A 20,843-nucleotide genomic window follows, 5' to 3' on the forward strand; every position below is an offset into this window, starting at 1 on the left:
AAGATAGGAGGAATGTAGACAGAAGAAAGAAGAGAGCAACAGAAACAAGTATAAAGAAGTATGGTGAAACCAAAAACAATGGGGGAAATCGACTTTTTCATGTGGTTCTGAGTTCGCCAAATTCGAATAATAATAATAAATTATCCCTTGACCAGCGGCGGGGAGGAGGGGGGAGGGGGAGAGGGACGTGCGCACCTCCCGTAACATCATTGGACGATGTTATTCTTGTTGTGGTCTGCAGTCCAAAGACTGGCTTGATACAGTTCTCCATGCTACACTATCCTATGCAAGACTCTTCATCTCCGAGTAACCAGTGCAACCTACATCCTTCTGAATCTGCTTACTGTAGTGATGATGATGTTTGGATTTTGGGGCGCTCAACTGAGCGGTTATCAGCGCCCGTACAAATTCCCAACCTTTGCTCAGACCAGTCTCGCCACTTGCATGAGTGATGATGAAATGATGAGGAAAACAAACACCCAGTCATCTCGAGGCAGGTGAAAAGCTTACTGTATTCAGCCGGCTGGTGTGGCCAAGCGGTTCTAGGCGCTTCAGTCTGGAACCGCGCGACCGCTACGGTCGCAGGTTCGAATCTTGCCTTGGGCATCGATGTGTGTGATGTCCTTCGGTTACTTAGCTTTAAGTAGTTCTAAGTTGTAGGGGACTGATGACCTCAGCTGTAAAGTCCTATAGTGCTCAGAGCCATTTGAACCATTTGAACTTACCGTATTCATCTCTTGCTCTCCCTCTACGAGTTTTACCCTGCACGTTTTCCTCCATTACTAAATTTCTGATCCCTTGATGCCTCAAAACGTTTACTACTAACCAATCCCTTCTTCTAGTCAAGTTGTGCCATAAATTCCTCTTCTCCCCAATCCTCTTCAGGACCTCCTCATTAGTTCCGTGATCTACCCATAGAATCTTCAACATTCTTCAGTAGAACCACATTTCAAAAGCTTTTATTCTCTTCTTGTCTAAATTGTTTACTGTCCATGTTCGACTTCCATACATGGCTACACTCCGTACAAATACTTTCAGGAAAGACTTCCTGACACTTAAATCTATACTCAAGGTTAACAAATTTCTCTTCTTCGGAAACGCTTTCCTTGCCATTGCCAGTCAACATTTTATATCCTCTCTACTTCGACCATCATCAGTTATTTTGCTCCCCAAATAGCAAAACCCCTTTACTACTTTAAGTGTCTCATTTCCTAATCTAATTCCCTCAGCATCACCCGACTTAATTAGACTACATTCCATTATCCTAGTTTTGCTTTTGTTGATGTTCATCTTATATCCTCCTTTCAAGACACTGTCCATTCCGTTCAACTGCTCTTCCAAGTCCTTTGCTGTCTCTGATAGAATTACAATGTCATCGGCAAACATCAAGGCTTTTATTTCTTCTCTGTGGATTTTAATTCCTATTCCAAATTTTTCTTTTGTGTCCTTTACTGCGCGCGCATGGATGATGTTACTGGAGATGTATTCGTATCCTAAATTTGTTTGTTCCTCAAGACCCCCTCAACATTCCCTTGACGTTTGCAATAGGTAGTGGCGGTTTAAGAAAGAGTGATCGAGAAATGAGGCCGTTAAAATGTGTAGCTTCACAAGTCACGATGTCAAGACAGGAAAGGAGAGAGAGCAAATTTCTCACCTGCGAATTCGGCCGTGTAACGCACAGACAGGAATGGAGGATCCGGGCCGTGACACGTGAAGATCGACCACGTGAAGTCGGAGCTGAAATCGGCGCTGGCTCGCTGGCAGGGGTTCCCTTCGGAGCTGTAAACGTGACAGCTGAGACAGCGCGGGGAAGCCCCCTCCCGCACGGCGTACACCTGCCGGCGGGACGGCTGCCCCTCCTCAGTCGCCTGGTAGTACCTGCAACGGCAGACGGCGCCCGCCACCCTTCTCACTCCAACTACTGCTGTGGCAAGGAAAACACTGCTCACGGAATCCTAACTGATTTTTTTTTCTAAAAGGGGGCAACTCAAGACACAAAGTATTCAGGAGAAAGAAAAAATATTTAACAAAAAAAAAATGGCTCTGAGCACTATGGGACTCAACTGCTGTGGTCATTAGTCCCCTAGAACTTAGAACTACTTAAACCTAACTAACCTAAGGACATCACACACATCCATGCCCGAGGCAGGATTCGAACCTGCGATCGTAGCAGTCGCACGGTTCCGGACTGCGCGCCTAGAACCGCGAGACCACCGCGGCCGGCAATATTTAACAGCCTTGTTTGATAGATTAGTAGTAAATCTCTTCCTGTCATGTGAAACAGTTTATATCCTTGAGTGTTTAAGGTTAATATAACCTAGCTTGCAGAACATTTGCAGCTGCTATGGTGACTTATCACCTGGAGATCTTCTTTTAGAGCAATAAATGAGTGAATAAATATATTTAAGGTATTTATTTACGTTACATGAAAGTAAGAACGTACAGTTAATGGATGACAGATTTTCAAGCGCAATAAATGTCATATAAACAATTAAACCCGGACTCTTCATTGTTTTTCAAATGTAACATAAGTTAGATACGTCTCTTGAGCGTACTATTACACAAAAAAATGCATTATTATCGTACATAATCATGTTGTGAAATACATTTAAATGATAACCAGACAACTTACTCTTTACCAGTGCTTTGGAACCTAAAACACAGAATATGTTTAGTATTATCTGTATAGTTAAGTTTTCACCGTTGTACAACAATGAATACAAAATAGGTTACAAAAGTTGGCTGGTTCTAGTCACTTTTCAATAATCTTGAGCCTCTTCTGTGTAGGTCATTTCTTCAGCTGATTATGAAAGATTTGATACTATAAATGTAGAACATTAACATATTTCACTAGTTTCGCAATATCATCTAAATTTTTCTTGTTTATGAGAACTTTGTCATCATATGCTTGTGTTTGAGAAAACTGAATGTCCTTGTTGGAAAAATACATCCTGACCTTCAGTGATGTAAAGATATGGGCTTCGAATCCTCTTATATACGGCATAGCATCTACTTGCCCTTTCTTTTTTGAACAGTAATCGTTGTCCTGAAACTACTGGGGGTCAAATGTTACTTTGTTCTGCTTTCTATTGCCTCTTCTCATTGTTCAGGCTGATATGACACCTTTTCGTATAATGAGATTCATCATGTTTTAAAACCCACTTCGTTTTGATTGCTTTTCCTGCATGAACTTGAAAGTAACCATGGCGGCTGCATTCGGTGATAAGTGACATATACTGATGTAGAGTAAGCACACGGTCGTACAGTCGTTTCTTTTTGCGACACCGAAGCCACAGTCAGGTGGTAGATAAGAGTACACTGCGATGGGGAAAATGTGGTAGATTTTGTCAAACCTGCCATAGTCTGTTGAGAACAATAACACACTTATAATAATATTATTGCATTGCTGAACGAGTGGGATTCTCTTATGTTTTACAGGCCTCACCGACCGACATCGATACCTCTCCTTAGTGCAGCACTCCGTGAAAAATGGCCTGCCATTCCCCAAGAAACCTTCCAGCATCTAATTGAACATTTGCCTGCGACAGTGGAAGCTGCCATCAAGAAAACTGGTGGGCCAACACCATACTGAATTCCAGCATTACCGGTGGAGGGCGCCACAAAGTTGAAAATCATTTTCAGCCAGGTGTCCGGATACTTTTGATTAGATAGTGTATATGGTTCCAGAGACCTTTTCAAGTCTCAGACATATATGATATATATATGCAGACTGAAGCGAAGAATGAAAATTTGTACCAAAGCCAGGATTCGCATACAGGTCTTCTGCTGAGTAAGCAGCTGCACTGACCGCTACGCCACGCTGGCACAGTGGCTTTGCACCACTGCGTGGCCTACCCTAGCACGCCACGCTCCTCAATATAAATTCCTAATCACGCCTCTGTCCACTTGGTATTCCCCCTGAACTCGGACACCATTTCAGAGGCTCTCCAACTGTATTGGAATAGCACATCAGCCTTAAAAAAAAGGGATAATCCTGCCTGAAATCCAGGCATAAGTGCTTTAATCAAATTAAACTGTGTGGTTCCAGAGAACTTTTCAAGCCTTGTACAAATTTCAGATTGTCGCTTTAGTCTGCATACATACATCACAGACGCTTGAAACTTGAAAAGGTCTATGATGTATAGACTATACGCAGACTGCAAGGTCGAATGAAAATGTGGAAGAACAGAAATCTGTACAAGACTTGAAAAGGTCTCTGGAAACATATAGTTTCATTTGGTTAAAGTACCTATGCCTAGGTTTCAGGTATTGTGTACCGTGATTCGTCACTCCACACAACGTTTCTCCACTGTTCAATCGTCCAATGTTTATGCTCCTGACACCAAGGGAGGCGTCGTTTGGCATTTATTGGCGTGATGTGTGGCTTGTGAGCAGCTCCTTGACCATGAAATCCAAGTTTACTCACCTTCCGCCTAACTGTCATAGTACTTGCAGTGGATCCTGATGCAGCTTGGATTTCGTGTGTGATGGTCTGGATATATGTCTACCTTTTGCGCATTACGGCCCTCTTCAACTATCGGCAGTCTCTGTCAGTAAACAGACGAGGTCGGCCTGTACGTTTTTGTGCTGTACGTGTCCCTTCACTATCACATCGGAAACAGTCGAGCTAGGGATGTTTAGGAGTGTGGAAATCTCGCGGACAGACGTATGACACAAGTGACACCCAGTCACCAAACCACGTTCGAAGTCCGCGAATTCTGCGGAGCGCCCCATACTGTTCCCTCACGATGTCTAATAACTAATGAGGTAACTGGTATGGAGTACCTGGCAGTAGTACAAAGAATCCAGTGAAGTTTTTTTAAGTGCTTTATCTGAAAACTACCTTGAGCAGTTAAACAGAGAACCGACTCGTGGCGATAACATATTAGACCTTCTGGTGACAAACAGACCCGAACTATTTGAAAAAGTTAACGCAGAACAGGGAATCAGCGATCATAAAGCGGTGACGGCATCGATGATTTCAGCCGTAAATAGAAATATTAAAAAGGGTAGGAAGATTTTTCTGTTTAGAAAAAGTGACAAAAAGCAGATTTCAGAGTACCTGTTGGCTCAACACAAAAGTTTTGTCTCAAGTACAGATAGTGTTGAGGATCAGTGGACAAAGTTCAAAACCATCGTACATTATGCGTTAGATGAGTATGTGCCAAGCAAGATCGTAAGAGATGGAAAAGAGCCACAGTGGTACAACAACCGAGTTGGAAAACTGCTGCGGAAGCAAAGGGAACTTCACAGCAAACATAAACATAGCCAAAGCCTTGCAGACAAACAAAATTACGCGAAGCGAAATGTAGTGTGAGGAGGGCTATGCGAGAGGCGTTCAATGAATTCGAAAGTAAAGTTCTATGTACTGACTTGGCAGAAAATCCTAAGAACTTTTGGTCTTATGTCAAAGCGGTAGGTGGATCAAAACAAAATGTCCAGACACTCTGTGACCAAAATGGTACTGAAACAGAGGATGACAGACTAAAGGCCGAAATACTAAATGTCTTTTTCCAAAGTTGTTTCACAGAGGAAGACTGCACTGTAGTTCCTTCTCTAGATTGTCGCACAGATGACAAAATGGTAGATATCGAAATAGACGACAGAGGGATAGAGAAACAATTAAAATCGCTCAAAAGAGGAAAGGCCTCTGGACCTGATGGGATACCAGTTCGATTTTACACAGAGTACGCGAAGGAATCTGCCCCCCTTCTTGCAGCGGTCTACCGTAGGTCTCTAGAAGAGCGTAGCGTTCCAAAGGATTGAAAAAGGGCACAGGTCATCCCCGTTTTCAAGAAGGGACGTCGAACAGATGTGCAGAACTATAGACCTATATCTCTAACGTCGATCAGTTGTAGAATTTTGGAACACCTATTGTGTTCGAGTATAATGACTTCTCTGGAGACTAGAAATCTACTCTGTAGGAATCAGCATGGGTTTCGAAAAAGACGGTCGTGTGAAACCCAGCTCGCGCTATTCGTCCACGAGACTCAGACGGCCATAGACACGGGTTCACAGGTAGATGCCGTGTTTCTTGACTTCCGCAAAGCGTTCGATACAGTTCCCCACAGTCGTTTAATGAACAAAGTAAGAGCATATGGACTATCAGACCAATTGTGTGATTGGATTGAGGATAACAGGACGCAGCATGTCATTCTCAATGGAGAGAAGTCTTCCGAAGTAAGAGTGATTTCAGGTGTGCCGTAGGGGAGTGTCATAGGACCGTTGCTATTCATAATATACATAAATGACCTGGTGGATGACATCGGAAGTTCACTGAGGCTTTTTGCAGATGATGCTGTGGTGTATCGAGAGGTTGTAACAATGGAAAATTGTACTGAAATGCAGGAGGATCTGCAGCGAATTGACGCATGGTGCAGGGAATGGCAATTGAATCTCAATGTAGACAAGTGTAATGTGCTGCGAATACACAGAAAGATAGATCTTTTATCATTTAGCTACAAAATAGCAGGTCAGCAACTGGAAGCAGTTAATACCATAAATTATCTGGGAGTACGCATTAGGAGTGATTTAAAATGGAATGATCATATAATGTTGATCGTCGGTAAAGCAGATGCCAGACTGAGATTCATTGGAAGAATCCTAAGGAAATGCAATCCGAAAACAAAGGAAGTAGGTTACAGTACGCTTGTTCGCCCACTGCTTGAATACTGCTCAGCAGTGTGGGATTCGTACCAGATAGGTTTGATAGAAGATATAGAGAAGATCCAACGGAGAGCAGCGCGCTTCGTTACAGGATCATTTAGTACTCGCGAAAGCGCTACGGAGATGATAGATAAAGTCCAGTGGAAGACTCTGCAGGAGAGACGCTCAGTAGCTCGGTACGGGCTTTTGTCAAAGTTTCGAGAACATACCTTCACCGAAGAGTCAAGCAGTATATTGCTCCCTCCTACGTATATCTCGCGAAGAGACCATGAGGATAAAATCAGAGAGGTTAGAGCCCACACAGAGGCATACAGACAATCCTTCTTTCCACGAACAATACGAGACTGGAATAGAAGGGAGAACTGATAGAGGTACTCAAGGTACCCTCCGCCACACACCGTCAAGTGGCTTGCGGACTATGGATGTAGATGTAGATAGATGCAGATGAAGATGGCAGCACAATGCACTTAATATGAAAAACGTTTGTCTTTGGGGGGGGGGGGGGGGGGGGTTCGGATCCTTTTGATCACATAGAGTAGTTTCGTTTGAAAAATGGAAACTGCTTACAAAACACTTATGCAACCTATCCTAAAAAATTGTTCAACTGTGTAGGACTCATACCAGACAGGAGATAGAGAAATATACAAAAAAGGGCAGCACGAATGGGCACAGATTTGTTTGGCCAATTGGAGGGAATCATACAAATGGTGGAAAACCTGAGCTGGCAGATACCTGAAGCTGTCGTGAAACCCAACTTAAAAAATTTCTAGAGCCACATTTGAATAAATAAGGTCAACTGTTATCTGCTGCAAGGGAGAAGCTAACTCGCCAACATTTTTTATCACTTGGGCCTGAGCCATGAGAGAGTAAGGAGATACATCTCAGTGAATTTTGTACATTGTATTTCGGTCCGATGTGGAAGTATGGCATACCAGACATTATTCTCAATGTTAGAGATGATGTACATAAAACTGATTATTATTTTGTTGTTTATAAGTCTATTACAGTGTGCATAAACTGTAATGTCCAAGTTTTTGGAATGTTTGGTGAAGTAATATGTTAAAAGGTAATAGAAACACTTTTTAACGTTTAATAATTATTATGGGTGGAGGTTACACTCAACAACCGAGCTAGGTTAATAATTGGCTCCTTTTACCGACCTCCCGACTCAACAGCATTAGTGGCAGAACATCTGAGAGAAAATTTGGAATACATTTCACATAAATTTTGTCAGCATGTTATAGTCTTAGGTGGAGATTTCAATTTACCAGATATAGACTGGGACACTCAGATGTTTAGGACGTGTGGTAGGGACAGAGCATCGAGTGACATTATACTGAGTGCACTATTCGAAAATTACCTCGAGCAATTAAACAGAGAACCGACTCGTGGAAATAACATCTTGGACCTACTGATAACAAACAGACTGGAACTTTTCGACTCTGTATGTGCAGAACATGGAATCAGTGATCATAAGGCCGTTGCAGCATCCATGAATATGGAAGTTAATAGGAATATAAAAAAAGGGAGAATGGTTTATCTGTTTAGCAAGAGTAATAGAAGGCAGATTTCAGACTACCAAACAGATCAAAACGAAAATTTCTGTTCCGACACTGACAATGTTGAGTGTTTATGGAAAAAGTTCAAGGCAATCGTAAAATGCCTTTTAGACAGGTACGTGCCGAGTAAAACTGTGAGGGACGGGAAAAACCCACCGTGGTACAACAACAAAGTTAGGAAACTACTGCGAAAGCAAAGAGAGCTTCACTCCAAGTTTAAACGCAGCCAAAACCTCTCAGACAAACATAAGCTAAGCGATGTCAAAGTTAGCGTAAGGAGGGCTATGCGTGAAGCGTTCAGTGTAATTCGAAAGTAAAATTCTATGTATCGACTTGACAGAAAATCCTAGGAAGTTCTGGTCTTACGTAAAATCAGTAAGTGGCTCGAAACAGCATATCCAGACACTCCGGGATGATGATGGCATTGAAACAGAGGATGACACACGTAAAGCTGAAATACTAAACACCTTTTTCCAAAGCTGTTTCACAGAGGAAGACCACACTGCAGTTCCTTCTCTAAACCCTCGCACAAACGAAAAAATGGCTGACATCGAAATAAGTGTCCAAGGAATAGAAAAGCAACTGGAATCACTCAACAGAGGAAAGTCCACTGGACCTGACGGGATACCAATTCGATTCTACACAGAGCACGCGAAAGAACTTGCCCCCCTTCTAACATCCGTGTACCGCAAGTCTCTAGAGGAACGGAGGGTTCCAAATGATTGGAAAAGAGCACAGGTAGTCCCAGTCATCAAGAAGGGTCGTCCAGCAGATGCGCAAAACTATAGACCTATATCTCTGACGTCGATCTGTTGTAGAATTTTAGAACATGTTTTTTGCTCGAGTATCATGTCGTTTTTGGAAACCCAGAATCTACTATGTAGGAATCAACATGGATTCCGGAAACAGCGATCGTGTGAGACCCAACTCGCTTTATTTGTTCATGAGACCCAGAAAATATTAGATACAGGCTCCCAGGTAGATGCTATTTTTCTTGACCTCCGGAAGGCGTTCGATACAGTTCCGCACTGTCGCCTGATAAACAAAGTAAGAGCCTACTGAATATCAGACCAGCTGTGTGGCTGGATTGAAGAGTTTTTAGCAAACAGAACACAGCATGTTGTTATCAATGGAGAGACGTCTACAGACGTTAAAGTAACCTCTGGCGTGCCACAGGGGAGTGTTATGGGACCATTGCTTTTCACAATATATATAAATGACCTAGTAGATAGTGTCGGATGTTCCATGCGGCTTTTCGCGGATGATGCTGTAGTATACAGAGAAGTTGCAGCATTAGAAAATTGTAGCGAAATGCAGGAAGAACTGCAGCGGATAGGCACTTGGTGCAGGGAGTGGCAACTGTCCCTTAACATAGACAAATGTAATGTATTGCGAATACATAGAAAGAAGGATCCTTTCTTGTATGATTATATGATAGCGGAACAAACACTGGTAGCAGTTACTTCTGTAAAATGTCTGGGAGTATGCGTGCGGAACGATTTGAAGTGGAATGATCATATAAAATTAATTGTTGGTAAGGCGGGTACCAGGTTGAGACTCATTGGGAGAGTCCTTAGAAAATGTAGTCCATCAACAAAGGAGGTGGCTTACAAAACACTCGTTCGACCTATACTTGAGTATTGCTCATCAGTGTGGGATCCGTACCAGATCGGGTTGACGGAGGAGATAGAGAAGATCCAAAGAAGAGCAGCGCGTTTCGTCACAGGGTTATTTGGTAACCGTGATAGCGTTACGGAGATGTTTAATAAACTCAAGTGGCAGACTCTGCAAGAAAGGCGCTCTGCATCGCGGTGTAGCTTGCTCGCCAGGTTTCGAGAGGGTGCGTTTCTGGATGAGGTATCGAATATATTGCTTCCCCCTACTTATACCTCCCGAGGAGATCACGAATGTAAAATTAGAGAGATTAGAGCGCGCACGGAGGCTTTCAGACAGTCGTTATTCCCGCGAACCATACGCAACTGGAACAGGAAAGGGAGGTAATGACAGTGGCACGTAAAGTGCCCTCCGCCACACACCGTTGGGTGGCTTGCGGAGTATAAATGTAGATGTAGATGTAGATAATTATCACTGGCTTTCTCATCGTGTTTTATACTATCAGTTACTTGGCCTTGTAGAATTAAGGTCACTGCTTGTTGTAATACTTTTCTAAACCCGTTGTTGGCCTTTACGTCTGATACTAGTTGCAATCCAAATTACCAGAAAGTTAGTGAAGTTGTAATTCTAAGCATGTATATAGAACGGTGACTAATTCCATTACCTTAGCGATAATTTGCAAGAACCTGTCCTTGCGGATTGTCGCTGTTGTAGTTGCCTAAGTCTCATACCGAGAACAACTTGTTAAGACACAAATCGTTTACTGACGATAGGTCACAATATCTTTCGTCGTATTCCATGAGAACTCATACACGACACTACAAGATCAAGATGGAAAGCTCTTGTTTCTCTCAGTGGTGGCGCTGATATCAACGAAATTTTATTTTTGTATTGGAGGAGTGTTCTACACAATAACGTAAGACAAGTATTAACTCGATCCGCAGAAAAATTTTGTTGGTACATCTTTTTGAAGTTGTCATGTTGTGCGCCTTCTGTTAAATTGAATGTCACGCCGTTGTAAAATTCTTAAATTTGTGCGTGTTATGGAAATTCATCCAGGGTTGGTGAAAATTTATTATAAATAGTCCAACAGTTGGGTGATCGAATTCAGACGTTACGTCCAAAGACTGCAAACACCGGTGAAGACGAGAAAATGCACAGTATGGCAGTGTGCGGTCGTCGATTTCAAATGTACGAAATAGCTGCCACAATAAAAATTTCAAGAAGAAAATCAGAGTACATTTTACCTGAATATTAAAGCGATAAAGTACTGTGCAAAATGGGTGCTGCAATTTTTTAATTCTGTCTAAATGTCAACCGAACACAAATTCTGCAGCACTGTTTGAATTTACTTAGAAACAATTGACTGTTTTACCGTTGACTTCTTTACCTACATGCATGAGAGATTCGTGTCCTGTAATTTTCCTGATAGAGGATTTCCTACTTCCCGTGCCTTACAAGGGATGAGGTATCTTCTTCCTGCCGCCGTTACTAAATATAATTACAAGTTGCATTTAACGGAGAAAAACAAGTGAAAGGAGTTAACGGCTGCTTTAGCAGCTTAGTGTAACAGTTAGCTTCGCTGACTGTCGTGTTGTGGGTAGCCAGTTCAAACCCCAACCACTGACAGTTATATGATTTTTAGTATTTGCTATTTCTGGAAGGTTCTCGAAGCTTTTTATGTTTGTAATCTCTACGTCTAGAAGGAAATGTCTTGACTGACTAACTCATTATCACACAACCCAAACCGCTAGATAATAGAAATCTGGAGAGGAAGTTGATCATATAATGCTGGCGTCGTTTACGAAGGGATTTTTCGAAATTCCGCCCCTAAGGGGGTGAAATAGAGAATGAAAGGTTTTTCTGAAAGTATGTCGGTATTAAGGCAGTTTCGAAGGTAGAACTAAGAAAATTGGTGTTTGGTTCTTCGGTCAGAAGTAAAGAAAACGTATGGCAGCAATTTTGGCAATTTAACGTCTGTGGGGGTGAAATATTAGGTGAAAGTTTATTGAAAATAAATCATTATGAATAAACTATACAGCATTTTTAAAGCTACAACTATAAAAATTAGCATTTTAATTCTCACTTACAAATTTAAAAAACTCTAAGGGGATGAAATGTTTTATAAAAATATTCCATTATGAAAGCATTTAAAACTTCAATCAACGAAAATTAGAATTTGGCTTCTCAGTTGGAAATAAAAAAATACGTATTTCAAGGCTTTTTTTTTTTTTTTTTTTAAATTTTACACCTAAGGGGGTGAAACAGCGACTGACTGATTCACTGACTATTCTTCATCCAGTGCAAACCACTAAGAATGGAAAATAGGGGGTGAAGTAGGTAATAAATAATTCAGCATTTGTGGAAATTGAAACCGTACGGGGGTGAAATAGTGGGTAAAGTATTTTGAAAGTAAAATCATTAGTAAAGAACTACTAAAGCAGTTTTAAAGCTACATATATGGAAACTGACATTAGACTTATTGGTTACAAATGAAAAAAAACACAACTTTCAATGTTTTTGGAAATTCAGTCCCTAAGGGGTAAAATAGAGGATGAACAATTTTATGAAAGTATTTCTTATGAAAGCGTTTTTAATGCTACATTTAAGAAAACTTGTATTTGGTTTCTAGATTATAAATAAAAAAGAGTTGCAGTGTTTTTGAAAATTCAACCTCTAAGGGGGTAAAATAGGAATGAAAGTTTTCTTGGGAATATTTCATTAACAAAGCATTTTTAAAACTGAATCTCTGAAATTTTGTATTTGGTTTCTCGGTTGGGAATTAAAAAAAAACGTGAGTCAATGTGTTTTGGAAATTCAAACCCCTAAGGGGATGAAATAGAGGATGAAAACCTTTATTTAAACACATTTAAAGCTAAATGAATGAAAACTGATATTTGACATTTTAAGAAATATTTCTTTATGGAAATATCGCCACACCTCCAAAGGCAGTATTAAAGGAGTCCAGTTCTGTTCTGGCCGTACGTTGCTTTCATTGCAAAGAGTTGTACTTCATTGATGAACCTGCCTTCGGATTTGGACTTGATTGTGGTTACAACGTGACAATATTGACATTACAATGGAATTACAATGGAACACCCACACTGACACACATTTCAGAAAAGCTAGAAACAGTACACTGCTCTACTGCAGCTAGTAACCCCAAGAAGTACTTCATCAAGGGGCTAACCAGAGTGAAAAGGTCGAGTACGCGCCAAGGGGAAGTAATGACGAGACGGATTCACCTAATAGAAAAACTGTTCACATGTTGGGATGGCGGCATCGATGGAGACTAAGCTATAATGACTGCGTAACTGATATTTTTACAACAAGAAGCTGGCCGGAGTGCCCGAGCGGTTCTAGGCGCTTCAGTCTGGAACCGCGCTGCTGCTACGGTCGCAGGTTCGAATCCTGCCTCGGGCATGGATGTGTGTGATGTCCTTAGGTTAGTTATGTTTCAGTAGTTCTAAGTTCTATGGAACTGATGACCTCAGAAGTTAAGTTCCATAGTGCTCAGAACCATTTGAACCATTTTTTTGAAATTTTTCCGCTAAGCGGGTCTCCCACAACCAGCCTCTTGTCAAGACTTTCGAAGCAGCTTTCCTGCCCTCATTTGCAACGTTACTACTAGTTTAAATAAATGTACAAGGGTTATTTTTATAGTAAGAACCGATAGCGCATCGTGTCCGCGCGTCCTGTCACGTGACGTCCGTCCACGGTCGCCCACTCTTGGCCAATCTCTCACTACACCGTCAATTACGTCTCTACATAATGTGTGTTTATACCATTTCGTTTGCCAACGTGTCAATCAATAACGTGTCAATGATTGTAGAGTGCGCTCGGTTATCCGGTTCTTAAACGCAAAACAAGTTCGTCCTGCTGAAATTCACCAGCAGTTCGTTGAAGTTTATGGTGCAGGTGTAATGAGTGAAATCTGTGTAAATGGTGTAGGCTGTTTAATGAAAGAAGAACAAATGTTCATGATGAAGAATGATCTGGCGGCCTACTGTCATGAATGAAGACTTGTCCAAAAAGTAGACGAGCAAATCTTCAAAACAGGCGCTTCGCTAATGACGAGCTACATTAGAAATTTCCACAAGTTTCAAGATCAGTAGTTTTTCACGTTGTTACTGACAGACTTTACTACAAAGTGCGAGATGGGCTCGAAAATGCCGACAGGACAACACAAAACAAAGCGACTGGCAAATTCTTTCTCCGCATTGGAGCGCTATCACAGTGATGGTGAGGAGTTCTTGAGTCACATTGTGACCGGTGATAAAACGCGGATAGCATACTACACGCCAGAGAATAAACGTCAATCTAGTGTGTGGCATCGTTCAAACTCCACGACGAATCCATACATTCAAATAAGAATCTTCAACACGGAAAATCATGGCCACGGGTTTTTGGGACTGGAAACGCATTCTTCTTTTATACTTTTTCCCATGATGAATGATAATAAATCTTGAGAGGTACTGTGAAAAATTATTAAAGCTTAGGCGCGCTATTCAAAATCGCCAGCGGGGATTGGTCTCCAGCAACATCATTCTGCTTAACGACAATGCTCGGCCTCACGCTGCGGCAGCAACAAAGACGCAACTGGACAAGTTTTATTGGGAATTACTGGATCGTACACCACACAGCCATGAAGTATTACCGGCAGACTTTCATCTGTTTCCGGAACTGAAGGAATTTCTTGGTCGAAAGCGCTTGGAATATTATGTCACGTTGCAAGAAACTGTTGGCCGCATAAGCAGTGGTTCGATCCTCGGGTGTGTAACAAGTGTGGAGCGTTAGTCACCTCGGCTCACTCTGAAAATGGCTGGACGGTATTCAGACGAAATATTAGAAGAAGAAGCTGAATTTATGCGGCTGCACGCCCGAAATTTTATGGAACTGTTACATACTAGTTTAATAGTCAGACGGCAGAGTTCTTTGATGTTGTGATCCAAAAGCTTGTGCCACGACTCGAGAAATATTTAAGTGTTCATGGTGACTATGTTGAAAAGTGAAAAAATGTGTATATTGTAGTTTTAATACAATTAATTTGATAAATAAAGTTTCTCTTACTCCATTACAAATCGGTTCTTACTTTAAAAATGACCCTCGTACTATCGGTGTTGCCACTTTAATGTCGTGACTAGTTATTCAGTTGTTACTTATAATTGGCCGATTAAAGATTGCTGCTACAAGTACGCTGAAGAGCCAAAGAAACTGGTAAACCTGTCTAATATCGTGTAGGGCCACCGGAGAACACGCAGAAATGCCGCAACACGACGTGGCATGGACTCGACTAATATTTGGAGTAGTGCTGGATGGAATTGACACCATGAATCCTGCGGGGCTGTTCATAAAACCGTAAGAGTACGAAGGGGTGGAGATCTCTTCTGAACAGCATGTTGCAAGGCATCCCACATATTATCAATAATGTATCGGTAGTTTGGTGCCCAGAGGAAATGTTTAAACTCAGAAATGTGTTCCCGGAGCCACTCTGTAGGAATTACGCAAGTGTGAGGTGTAGTATTGTCCTGGTGGAATCGCCCAAGTCCGTCGGAATGCACAATGGACATGAATAGATGCAAGCAATCAGACACAATGCTTATGTACATGTCACCTTGTATCTAGACGTATCAGGCGTCCCATATCACTACAACTGCACACGCCCCGCACCATTACAGAGCCTCCACCAGCTTTAAAAATCTCCTGCTGACATGCAGGGTCCATAGATTCATGAGGTTGTCTCCATACCAGTACACCTCCATCCGCTCGATACAATTTGAAAAGAGACTCGTCCGAATAGGTAACATGTTTCCAGTCATCAAGAGTCAAATGCCATGTTGACAGGCTTAGGCAAGGTGTAAAGCTTTGTGCCATCCACACATCAAGGGTACACGAGTGGACCTTCGGCTCTGAAAGCTCTCGTTGATGATGTTTTGTTGAATGGTTTACACGCTGACACTTTTTGGTGGCCCAGAACTGAAATCTACAGCAATATGCGGAAGCGTTGCACTTCTGTCACGTTGAACGATTGTCTTCAGTCGTCATTGGTCCCGTTGCACAATCTTTTTCCAGCCGCAGCAACGTCGGAGTTTTGATGTTTTACTAGTTTCCTTATATTCACGGTACTCTTGTGAAATTGTCGTATGGGAAAATCCCCACTTCATCGCTACCTCGGAGATGCTGTGTACCATCACTCGTGCGCCGACTATAACACCACTTAAATCTTGATAACCTGTGATTGTAGCAGCAGTAACCGATCTAACAACTGCACGTGACGCTTGCCTTATATGGTCGCTGCCGACCGCAGCTCCGTTCTCTGCCTGTTTACATATCTCCATATTTCAATACGCATTCCTATACCAGTATCTTTGGCGCTTCAGTGTATGAGCCATTTAAATTCAATTTTTTCCCCTGAACGGATTCGTTCTACAACACCTGTTCGTTCCTCCACTTGGCTGTACCCTCTTAATTTTCGAGCCGGCCGTTGTGGTCGAGCGGCTCTAGGCGCTTCAGTCCGGAACCACGTGGCTGCTACGGTCGCAGGTTCGAATCCTGCTTCGGGCATTGATGTGTGTGATGTCCTTAGGTTAGTTAGGTTTACGTAGTTCTGAGTCTAGGGGAAAAAAATGGCTCTGAGCACTATGGGAGTTAACATCTGAGGTCATCAGTCCCCTAGAACTTAGAACTACTTAAACCTAACTAACCTAAGGACATCACACACATCCATGCCGAGGCAGGATTCGAACCTGCGACCGTAGCAGTCGCGTGGTTCCGGTCTGAGCGCCTAGAACCGCTAGACCACCGCGGCCGGCAGTCTAGGGGACTGATGACCCCAGATGTTAAGTCCCATAGTGCTTAGAGCCATTTTTTCTTAATTTTTATATTTAAGCTACTTCTTTTTAAAGAGAGGATGGAACCCTCATTGTCTCGCACACGTTTTTTGCAAACGAAGTGCCATATACTGAGTTGGGGTTGATCTATCTCCTTACGTCAAAAGCTACCAAACCAGTGGGTGAAAACTCATGGCCAAGCACGGTATAAGTTGAAGTCTACTTCACCTACATAAAAAATTACAATCAAAGTTTTTGTTGATGACACTGTGATTCTGCCAGAGACGGCAAAGGTCTTGGAAGACCAGTTGAGACGGAATGGACAGCGTCTTGAGAACAGTCTATACAGTGGACATCAACAGACGTTAAACCAGGGTAGTGTAGTGCAGTCGAATTTAATCAGGCGATGATAATAGAGTTAGCTCGTTGTCTTGTGGCTAGCACGTTGCATGTCAAGCTTAGTGACCATGTCATGCTACGCTCTTTGTATCCCGGCGAAATATCAACACCATCCGTTCTCGAGTCAACTACTGTTTTATATTCAGTCACCATTGTCTAAAGTCTAACAAATTCCAGGTGCTATCTATACAACTGCACCACACTGCCGCAGCTTTCGAAAACCACTAATGATAGTGCCTACATGTGTCGACTCTCTCCTGCTTACTGTCATCTGTCGTGGACGTTCCCACACTACGGACTTCACCTTTGGGCTGCTTTTTGCTGTGTATTCTCGACTGAGCAGTGTAGCTTCGCTCCCTCCCTTCAGGGGACAAATCTAATTATTTGTGCTTTTTCGGAGTTCATTACATTCGGCCTGCACTGATATGCCACTCATCACCACCATTTGACACGTAATGACTTGAAGAGCTAGCAACCCGAGAAGAGCCACGCGGTCTAAGCGTGCTTTGCCACAGTTCGCACGGCTCCCCCCGTTCGAGTTCTCTCTCAGACATGGGTGTGTGTGTTGTCCTTAGCGTAAGTTAGTTTAAGTTGGATTAAGTAGTGTGTAAGTCTAGGGACCGATGACCTCAGCAGTTTGGTCCCATAGGAACCTACGACAACAATCTCAGAAGAGCTGAGTTTTGCATCTGTCCTGTCACATAAGTAGATACTTTTCTTTCCTGTCTTAATGTTTTATTTGCCGAAATTGAGGTCATACGCTTTCTTTTGTAAAACTGCATGAAGTTGGAAGCTGAAAGGGTCACCTGGAGATCTTTATTTTGGTGGTCGCTGAAAAGATATTGTTTGACTCGTTTCGCGCTAAAGAAACATAATTGTCCGGGTGGTATCGAACAGAGATATCATTGCCACACCAAAGCTGGCAATACGGCATACCACAGACATCAGCGAGGGCTCGCTGCAATCCGCAAACGACTTAGAGGAGGCACTTCTGAAGGCCACACCTCCCCTGTCAGCCAAACAGCGCCCTCACGCTGAGGTCAATATAACGCCCAGCATGCAAGAGTCAGCCCCAGCTGGTGAACTCATCTGAAGGAGTCAACATCATAGTATGGGACCAACGTGGTAGTTGAAATTTCTGACGAACTTGTTCATTTAAATGTGGAACATTGTACAGCGAGAGAACAGTTTGTTAATCTGTGCATCAAGTGACGCTTTAACAATCACTAACAGCTGCAACTTATCAAGCAATCCTGTGGTAAATTTCTATGACAAAATTAAGTAAATATTTTATTCATTGTGGGTTGAAATGTTTATCAAGGAGTACAAGGAACCAGACGTCTCCAGCATGGGGACATCGAGATACTTCAGCTCGTCAGAAGTTGGTTTAATTATTTCTTTACACCTAAATCGAACCAATCTATTTGATAATTTTACCAATCTTCGTCTTTTTCTAACTCTGCCATTGCTTTCAGATTAGTGCTAAATCACACCACTTCTCTTCCATGATACCACCCACGTCATTACGACCTCTCCTCCTGTATCTCATTCGCCAAAACTCGTGAGTTCCTCCTAGACACTCTTTTCTATGTTACCCCTCCTTGCCAGATATCACCAGCAACATCTACATAACATTCGCCCATCAGTCACCTTCTGGTAGAGGTCAGTGCGCAGTTCCAGATTTTCTTGCAGATGATGAACACTAGTTCCACTAGTTCTTATTAACAAACCATTTTTGCAGAGGAAAGGAAACTCTCTTGCTCTGTTCTACATTCTGGTCAATGTTTCATGGACATGTAACCATTTGGGACCATCACTCGCTAGCATCCAAACCCGAGGCTAAACCGCAGAGCTCAGACAAGGGAACCACCACAGACAAAAACAGTTGAAACATGTGAAAAGAAAGATAAAAAATGTCATGAAATTCAGACCATACATCAGATGAATATTTTGGATCATAATTGGCCATGGAACCATTGCCAATACCTTAACAAGGTACTTACACTATACCATTATCATCCCATCCATATATGTCGGTAACTGTGAACTCCCCAGAAGTGATTGGTGTCCTTGATGTACCCGTCACTTTGACCACATGTGGGAAGCTGCCAAATTCGCCTTGCGGCTCCCAGTCGATGATCAGATAAGTTGAAGGGTTGTGATATCCAGGCATTAACTGCTTGTAGTCCACCCAGCCGTCCTTTCTCTCTAGTTTCAGGCCCTGCGACAGAACAGTACCTTGTCAGTTCGCTAAACACAAAGTAGACAACAGCAGCACTCAAGAAAGTCTCAAAGTACATTGCATCCATCTGAAGTTCACTGAAGTTCACATGCTTATCTCCATTCCCATCTACTTTCGTACTTCGCAAGGCATCGTACAGTTGAGGGACGCACTTTGTGACAGAATCACACCCCTCTTTCTTATTCCATTCATGGATGGGTTTCGAGAAGAACAATTGTCGGTAACTCTGTGTGTAACCTTGTTTTATCTGATTCCAGCGTCGTGCTTGTTATTCGAGATGTACAGGGTGGTCCATTGATAGTGACTGGGCCAAATATCTCACGAAATAAGCGTCAAACGAAAAAACTACAAAGAAAGAAACTTGTCTAGCTTGAAGGAGGAAACCAGATGGCGCTATGGTTGGCCCGCTGGATGGCGCTGCCATAGGTCAAACGGATGTCAACTGCGTTTTTTAAATAGGAACCCCCATTTTTGATTACATATTCTTCTAGTGCGTAAAGAAATAAGAATGTTTTAGTTGGTGTATAATTGGTTTGTTTTGTAAATATTATTTGCATTTTTACGCTGGGTCTGGCCTAGGGAAAACTATGCTATCGAACGATTACATCGATAGGTCGTGTGGAGAACAAAAGTGTTTAGGATCTTTGGTAGTGTTAACTCTGCCGCGTGGAGCGCGGGCAGAGCAGAGAGAGTCTGGCTGAGGCAGGGCGGTGGAGCAGGTGTGTTGTGTGACGCTCCCGCGAGTTGCCGCGCTTTCGGGGTTTGGCAGCATGTATTTGCGCTCGACTTGTTATGGTAGTTTCTGACACAGTGTCGCGGACGAGAAACATTAGCAGGCACACATCAAGAGCCCTTTTCGCCTGGTGACTGTGTCTAGAAGAAGGCGCGCCAACATCCAGCTTCTGCAACAGCGACGGCCGACAATAAGTGATTGTCGCCACCTCCTCGATCGACGACTTCAAACCTTCAATCAACCAACAAGGAAAACTGAAAGCACGTAAAGTTTTAGAACTGTATGGCAGGCCTCAGCTTTTCAAACTGTTCCATTTGCATCACAGAAATACAGCAACTTAGCATGAAACTTTGTTGCTCATTACCCCAATTGCATTACCAAGCAGGGTCCCTGCCTTTTCCGAAATGAACCCGTGTGTCGTTGATATTCAAACGCCAGCATTAAAGTAATATCATTCCATTTCACTGCTTTAATTTCAAAGTTCAGTTAAGGTATTCATAGCTGGCTACAATATTTAGATTACACAAGCACAAATTAAGAGTGCGAGTTTTGTTCCCATATTGTAGCTTACCTGTGACTGCAGCTCAGCTTGGTACGTACAAAATTTTACTATTGTTGATTGTTCAGAATCATTTAATTCAAGTTTTAAGTTAAATCTTTTATTTCTAAATTGCGTAGATTCAAGTAGCTTTTGAAATGATTGTTGAGATAGCCCAAGACTAACCTTATTTTATTGAATTTCGTAGTGCTTCAGAAACAAAGTTCACTGTTAATTTCAGTATTAACTTTCAATTTTCCGG

The 20,843-nt window shown here is 42.4% G+C and overlaps 1 protein-coding gene across 1 annotated transcript in view; it reads right to left on the reverse strand.

Annotated features, from left to right (window-relative positions):
- Positions 1-20,843, reverse strand: part of LOC126262528 (venom dipeptidyl peptidase 4-like) — a 272,420-nt gene that overhangs the window by 105,926 nt on the left and 145,651 nt on the right. Inside the window, exons 10-11 of the mRNA XM_049959201.1 lie at positions 19,072-19,289; positions 1,655-1,878 (exon numbers count right to left, since the gene is read on the reverse strand). Coding sequence (XP_049815158.1) covers positions 1,655-1,878; positions 19,072-19,289 — 442 coding nt within the window. The remainder of the gene's footprint in view (positions 1-1,654; positions 1,879-19,071; positions 19,290-20,843) is intronic.

The sequence above is a fragment of the Schistocerca nitens genome, chromosome 6 (genome assembly GCF_023898315.1).
Source record: "Schistocerca nitens isolate TAMUIC-IGC-003100 chromosome 6, iqSchNite1.1, whole genome shotgun sequence".
NCBI lineage: Eukaryota > Metazoa > Arthropoda > Insecta > Orthoptera > Acrididae > Schistocerca > Schistocerca nitens.